Consider the following 7,859-nt stretch of genomic DNA (forward strand, 5'->3'; position numbering starts at 1 on the left):
CGCATAAGCATGCTGAGGATGAAAAAAATGCAAAATATTCCAAAATATCCTGGATGGGAGATGGTTAATTCAGCAGCTGAATCCACCGGCAATGTATTTCAGTCATCTGAAACAAAACTTTAAAAGTAAAACAAACAAAAAAAAAAATGAGTGTGTGTGTGTGTACTGGATTAAAAATAAAAACTAGACAGTTGGTCTGAGAATTGCAAGGTCTGCAGCGTCCGCTCCTGGCATTAAACCATCTGAACTGCCTTCACAGAAGTTCTCACACTTGACAATCATATTGCAGTGCATTTGATCAGCAGCACCAGGCCGATACCCTCTCGGGTCCTATGGACGTGGTGACCGTGTACTCAGTTTTCCACAGTTAGTCTCTACTAAGACTAAAAGAAACATAATCAGTGCTAATCAGCAAAGAGATAAACTCCTTTATTAGTAATAAATGCCCGACTGTTATAGTTACAGTGCATTTCCCTTTTAAGACAGAAAGTAAACAATAATCAACAAAAATAATCAAGGCCTCATTCTTCTCATGTGTTCAATGCTCCCTTTCATCATTAGGATCTTTATAGTGTCCGACACCTTTTCATACAACAGGTCATATTACTTAACTTCAGTCTTCATTATCCTGTCTCTCACGGATACAGCTCGTCATAACTGTCATTTTCAATTTTGTATTCAATTGAAGTCCATTTTGAACCTCACAATAAGTCGAGAAGTGAAGCAATGATGCCCACTTTGTAACTTTTGTACTATAAAGAAATAATTTCCAGTTGTTATTAAAATGTCATTCCATGAGTCTTAAATAGGAGCACTGACATGAGTCAAATCAGCTTTAGTCATGGTTTCAAACAGTAAGACCAGGATAACACTGCCGATTTGTGACGGTCTCCATTCTCACAAATGTAAAAACGGTGCTACATTTTCTACAGCATCATTTTTTCCATATTACATTAAAAGAGCAAACCTTTGAAGTCAGTGGAGAATGCCCAGAAAAATACATACGCTCGCTACAAACACATCATGTGGCTGTCAAAAAACAAAAAAGATTTTTACTTCTGCCCTGTTTCGCCTGCTCACACCTCGAACATTAAAGGTTTGGTAATGTGAAACATCTGGTTACAGAGCAGCTGAAAAACACTCCTACATGAGGGGAATAACTGATTTTTTTATGTTAGTGTGTTACAATGTGATGTTCTGCTGGTAAACCGCAGGTCCTAGTACACAAATATACTCCTAAAAATGGCTAAAGATACATAAACAAAAAAAAGCTTTCCAGGTGCCTGGAGCTTCTGATCGAGAATGTGGAGGATGTGTCAGAGCTGTTCCAATCCAACGAGGCTCGTCTCTGCAGCCCATTGCTGGCCAAGATCCAACAGCTCAGAGGGCTCCTGTTCACGCCTCACTGTGTTTTTCTGGCATAGGTTTAGCCCACTCAATATTCAGTCTATAATGTTGTAGTTAAACAGTGTATGACTGAAGTATTTTATTTTGAATTAAATTTTTATTTTACTCAGTACATGGCAAAAGTTTGGAGCCACCCCTTGTTTCTTCATATTTTGCTATGAAATTTTGAAACGGGTACAGCGATTGTTTCAAACATACATGGGAAAAACAGCATATAAGGCAAAAACTGAGTTTGTATGTTTAGCACCTTTATCCTTTAGCATAGTCTGAACTCTGAGCAGCTCTCTGTCATCTCTGTGAGGATCTTCAGGAATAGTTCTCCAGGCTTCTTGGATGTTTCTACCTCTGAGCTTTGATTGAGAGCAATTGATTGTGGTGACACTCCTATAGGGCTTAAAATCTGGGACTCACCACCAATTGCTCTTAGAACTGAAGAAGCTTCTCGGATGAGAGGTGAACCGTCTTCAAGGAAACTTAAAGAAGTTCAGACACTTTTCTTTCCAAGCTTCTTAGACTACGATGACCTGGATGACTGAGAACCTTCACAGACATGACGAACCACCATCTCGCTGGTGTACCTCTGTACTTATTGACAAAATAATGAACTAAACTTTCAAATTTGGATTCTTCACTCGATCAGACCTGTTTACACTGATTTTCAGTCCAGTTTCATACCTCCGCCATACCCTTGTTTCCCTTCATTAAGCATCATTCACATTCCTCTGGAAATGCTCAGGTGCAAGGACTGGATCACAAGCGAGTGAATAAGCAGCTTTCTGAAAGCCTCGAGAACTTAAAGATTACAAGAAAGTCTGGCTCCTTGGAAGGAAAATATAAAGGAATGAAGGGTGGCTCAAGACTTTTGCACAGTCCTGTATAATGCCATGTTTGCAGTTAACTAATACGAGGACACTTAACACAGTTGGGTAAAGACCTAACAATATGGAGAAACTCTTTGGAGAGAGTCTGTGTAATCTATTATTGGAATGAGGGATGTTCAAGCATGTTCAAGTTATTCAGGAAAGATACTGTCATATTTCTGTTTGATGGCCAGAGCACGAGCAGCTGGACATGTCATCACCGGGAGACGAGGGGGTCCCAGATCCAAGCCCGACAGCTCGTTCATCAACTGTTTATTTACTCCCACATCAAAACCTGTCAGCAACAACAGCACATTATAAAATGCAGGGGGAAAAAAGACACCATTAGAGGATTACTATGTCAGTGCAAAGCTATCACTTACCAAGTTTGATGGCAAAACTCACAAGCTCCTGAATCTTGAACTGCTCGTGGAAATCAGATTAAAGATGTACAGATGTGAGCAAAGTGGTACAAATGATCAAGGACACACAGCAGCGGTAGAGAGATCAGCAGTACCTGTATCGTCCTGGCTTGGACGAGGTCGCCGGTCTCGAACGCCGATATGAGCTTGTTGACGTGACATCCTACGTAATTATATGTGCTGCGTGCAGAGAAATAAAACTACTGAGCATAGAGAAGGAATAAAGACAGAGCATCGTGCAAATGAAAAGTCACACACACACACACATACACACCTGCCAACTGCTCCATGGACTCCCATTACCAAAGCTCCTAGAAGTTGCTATTTTTTTAAACGAATTACATTTTTTAGGATAGTTCCACGGCTAAGGTTAAAGTGACAACATGCTACAAAAAGAGGAAAGACTGACCTCGTCTATGCCATAGAGGACTGACCAGTGAGGCGGAATGTAACTGATACACTGGCCCAAGTCCATCAGGTCACTCCCAGTGAACTTGACACCTCTAAAGGAAGGGATGACCTTCTCAATACCTTCTATTAGTTCTCTCACGTTCACTGAAGAAATAAAACAAACAGGAAAAAAAACAAAAAAAAAAAAGAAAAGAAAAAGAAACCCACATTATAAAAGACATATAAAAATTTAAATGGTTAGAAATGTCCAAATCTCAGACTGCCTCACCGTTGACACCAGTGACTGATGGGACATGATAATAATAGAAGGGCAGAGTTGGAGCAGCTGAAGCCACTTCCTGGAGAAAGGTCCTCAAAACATCTGAAGCGGGGTGACAAGAAAAGAGATGCATGTTGTCATGTATGAAATGTGTTATTAATGCTGCAATATGCATGTCTAAAAACATCACACACCTGCACTGCTGGGCTTGAAGAAGGACGGAGCAATGACTGCTATACCATCGGCCTCAATCTGTGCTGCATGGTGAGCCTGGAAGAAGGACAATGAAAGATAGGAAATGAATGGATTATCAATTATCTAAAAAAAGAAAAGAAACTCCATTAGATATTAATAACAAGGCAAATTATTACCTATGACATTTGGATATTCTGAATAGATTTATAATCACCACAATAAACGCCATTGCCTGATAACATCTGACTGGTCACGCGATGTGTGACATCATGTGCTCTGGAGACTTTACACCAGGCCTCACAGTCTGCTCTCTCCTCACTGGCTGTTTTTTCCTCTTTGACACACTCGCTCAGACTTACTGTGCACTCAGGCCTTGCATGCACGCTCATGTGCTGACAGACACACACGCACATAAGTTTGATTTGTTGACTTCTTTGTCAGCCTCTTTTAAGCAGGGTTGTGACACAGTGAACAGACCTCTAACCCGCACCAAACAACATGCTGTTCTTTAACTGACATGTGACTGTCACACAGGACGTCATGTGCCAGATTATTCGCTGACTGGGACCAGATATTTCCTGGACTCGGCCCCCTGCAACACAGTGACTGCCTCACATTTCAATAGCTTTACCATTTAAACTAAACACATTTAATATAAAGTAATATAGAAACAGTGTTTTATTTTTACTGCAGGCACATGTGGTGCCTGAACACACCGCTAATATTAAATCTGACTTATCTGATGGCCATGTTGTGTATACCTCAGGTTAAGGCAAGGCTAAGCCTGCAATACTGCCTGACTAGGTCAATGTGGCGGAAACTCCACTTTAACCCTGTGTTACTAAATTTAAACATATTTTCACACAGGAGCTCGACAGAAAATGGAATCATGACATAACTCACCAGTTCTTGGGTGTCTTTAAGACTCAGGCAGCCAACATGAACAATCACCTGATCCATCCTGTGGAGAGGAGAACATTTCCTCAATATCTATTTTTTAACTGTATACTTATCACTTTAAAGCCCATGGTGACTCTAGAGAATAGCTACAATGTGCATGTGCTTGTTCGATTGTTTCTTTGCGTAATTTTGGGGGGTTTTTGAGTAAAAATCCAATTGCCTGCGATGACTCACTTGCCCTTTGCTTTTCGACACCACTCCTCAGCCAGGAGCTTCCTCTCTTCCACACTGAGAGACATGCTCTCGCCCGTGGTGCCATTCACTGCAAGCAAAGAAACATCTGTCCAAGATCCACATCACTGAAACTTAAATCTCAAGATTCTCAGTCTTAAAAACCAAACAAGATCAAAAAGCACGTCAATAAATAGACATAAAAGGATGGCGTAGCCTATAACAGTCTAGCACAGCCCACTTGCCACCGCTTCAGCAAAGGATAGAAAAACTGTAAGAAATGAAGGAAACCGCCACGGCGAACCAGTCATCGTGGAACTTGTGCCACAGACTGCTGACTGTGCGATAATTCACAGCACAAAACTATTTCAAGTCTAGAAAGCAGTGGTGCAGACAATGATGGGGAAATTAAATAGAGCTGGAAGAGCATAAAAACACAATGAGGTACAAAGATCAGCACAAACATCCTCTGCTGACTAAGCACTCACAGAAAGTAGTGTGGAAATGAGACGTTAACACAGGAGAAGCTCAGGCTGAGCTATAGTGATTCAAAGGAATTTTGGTGAAGTGGAAAATGAAGCGGTAAGCATTTCAGAGTCACGCCTGGCTCACGGGGAGAGCTGTGCAGAGGAAAGGGCAGGATCTTGACATTGTCTAAACTTTTCTCCATGTATGTGCCACCAAAAGAGCCGCAGATAACAGTCGGCACTCGAGACGTGGGAATCTACTTCAGCTTGTGCAGAAATTTCAAGGATGAGTGTCTGAACTGAAGAAGAATGCTTAAACTGCAAATAACAAGCGTAAAGACCAATGTGCCCTTTTTCCAGGAATATTATTACACGGGGAAGCAATGGTCTTCATTAACAGCTCACAGCAGCATTAAAAAGGCACCCTGTGGAGGTTGGTTTCCTGGAGGAACAATGGTGCAATAACTGCCTCACAGCACCTGGTTTTTAGTGTTTTGTGGACTGGACACAGCAGGAAAACTGCAGAATAATCCCACCAATCAGATTACGCAAAGGGATATTCAAAGGTTGAGACTGAGTGGGGTTTCTTTGCATGTTTCACTCTTTTCTCTGGGCTATTTTGCCTCCAGCCACACGTCACTGCAAGTTCAACAAAAACATTGCATTCATAATCCAGAGTTGATTTTTGCAGTAACTCTTTGTTTTCTCTGTTTATCTGTGGAAATTTCACACCAAAGGTATGCACTAGCTGGGACTAATTTTGAATACGCCGCCCCAGCAGCTGCAGGAGACCAGTGTGTTGCATCCTTGCATGGATATGATAGATGTGATATACAATATTTCGAGTAAAAATTGATGGAAAGTTTCTAAAGAGCTGGATATTATACTCAGAAGGAATCATCAGTTAAACGTTTGCATGGGATTTTTATTAGAAGTCAATAATGTTTTATTGAGTTGTGCAATTCAGCTAACTTGCTATGGTTTTATCCAACTCTGACTACATATAAAACCATACTTTAGATTATTTTTACACCAGGGAATGTGATTAACAAAGGAGCAACATATCTACCACAGTAAAACAACAGTATGTATACAAATCAGCGGATGAATCATGCAATATTAGAGTTGATTCAGGTGGGGATACAGAAAAAAAACACAAATATGAAAAGAAAGAATCCACAGGTAAACTTACCAAACACGTTATTTACACCTTGCTTCTCTTTCAAGTAGTCAATATAAGGTCCAATCACTGATAGGTTGATTTCACTGTTTTGGGAGAATGTGAAAAATATAGACCTACACATGTGGCAAATAACAATACCTGACAACAGGTGTGTAAGACGCCCGTCCCTGCGCCTCCCCAGTTTCAATACATCTCACACACTTTTACTGAACAGACACACAGGAGGAAAGAGGCTTCAGATCTCCTTACCCTTGACTGGTGATCGGAGTGAATGTGGCTGCAACAAGTCCGGTGAGCTTTTTGTCGGCGGCAGGAGCCATGATAGACATGTTCTGGCATAGAAAGGCACACTGGAGTGAAACAAAAGAAACACCGCAAAACAAACAGGCGAGACACAGCCTTTGACATCAGCACACTCACAAACTTTATAATACACCACAGAGCGCTGGGGCACGGTGTGTAAACAGAAGAATGGCTGTAAACTGATATACTATGAAAAGGAAATTATGGAGCATCAAAAGCAGTTCCAAAGACGATCTCCAGCTTACCTGCACGGTCTTTCCTTCTGGGAGCCGCTGGCATAGGTTTTAGTTTTAAGGGAAGTGGATCTCTGGCTATAACTTGTTTTTTTGGACAGGGATTTGCTGAAATGCTCGTCACGTGAACATCAAACAACTAAACGTCAATGGACATCGCAAAGATCCATGGGAAATGTAGTTAGTTGGGGGGGATTGGATAACAAGTAAATATGAACTTTATCCGCTTTTATATTAAAATATTTCAAATTAAATACCTTCCTCACCTTCACGCACACACATATCGGACAGCAACTCTGTTGCTTGTGAAGCTCGCACACAAGAATTTCACTCACATGTGCTGTACCAATGTACCTGCACATGTGATGTGACAATAAAAGTGATTTGATTTGATTTGATTTGACTGTTTTTTAAATGTATTGATAGGACTGAATTTACTCAGCATTCATGGTGCATTCAATTTCCATCAGGATATTTCTTAATTGTAGCGCTACCAGCGCGTACAGAAAAGTAGTAAAAAGTTAGAATAGATTTTGAATGTGGCCATACAGTTACGGGACAGTCACATAAGTAAAATATCTAGTTTTACAGGCGGGGAGCAATAACGCTGTGCCATACAAGCAAAAGTTACTAATAGTAAACAAAGAAAACATAATAAAAGCAGGAATTCACATAAAATGACAGATATTTGGCTGAATTTGTTTCGTCTGCGGTATTGATAATTATTAGAATATTGTTGTGTTTTTTTTGCCTTAGATTAAACGCCGTGATTGCAAATTTAATCGCTGTGATTGTACTTTTTCCGAGCTTTCATGAACGACACAGAAGTGCAAATTTATTTTGTGTTCCTCATTTTTGACTGTCAGGTAGCTCTCCCGCCTCGTTGTGTAACCGTCATGTTACCGGGGGTGTAATGTGTGTAACTCCCATACAAACATCATCAGTATGCTATGTGTTTTCTGCCAGGCTGGTTACTGACTCGGAGTTC

The 7,859-nt window shown here is 40.8% G+C and overlaps 1 protein-coding gene across 3 annotated transcripts; it reads right to left on the reverse strand.

Moving 5' to 3' along the window:
• Positions 1 to 405: 405 nt before the first annotated feature.
• Positions 406 to 7,032, reverse strand: npl (N-acetylneuraminate pyruvate lyase (dihydrodipicolinate synthase)). Of its 3 annotated transcripts, none has more exons than XM_005932464.3 (12): positions 6,884 to 7,032; positions 6,585 to 6,667; positions 6,345 to 6,418; positions 4,689 to 4,776; positions 4,458 to 4,515; positions 3,554 to 3,629; positions 3,369 to 3,461; positions 3,099 to 3,244; positions 2,964 to 3,010; positions 2,785 to 2,869; positions 2,651 to 2,690; positions 406 to 2,562 (listed from the first exon to the last, which is right to left on the reverse strand). In XM_005932464.3, exons 2-12 carry the CDS (start codon positions 6,662 to 6,664, stop codon positions 2,420 to 2,422), a joined length of 930 nt encoding a protein of 309 aa, XP_005932526.1. In that variant the 5' UTR covers positions 6,665 to 6,667; positions 6,884 to 7,032; the 3' UTR covers positions 406 to 2,419. The 3 variants fall into 3 exon arrangements, with proteins under 3 accessions (XP_005932526.1, XP_014192348.1, XP_042073055.1); XM_014336862.2 differs by having other exon boundaries at positions 6,585 to 6,685; positions 6,884 to 6,992; XM_042217121.1 differs by lacking the exon at positions 6,345 to 6,418.
• Between the last annotated feature and the right edge of the window lie 827 nt (positions 7,033 to 7,859).

This window comes from Haplochromis burtoni, unplaced genomic scaffold (genome assembly GCF_018398535.1).
Source record: "Haplochromis burtoni strain Fernald_Lab_line unplaced genomic scaffold, NCSU_Asbu1 Contig_13, whole genome shotgun sequence".
Taxonomy (NCBI): Eukaryota; Metazoa; Chordata; class Actinopteri; order Cichliformes; family Cichlidae; genus Haplochromis; species Haplochromis burtoni.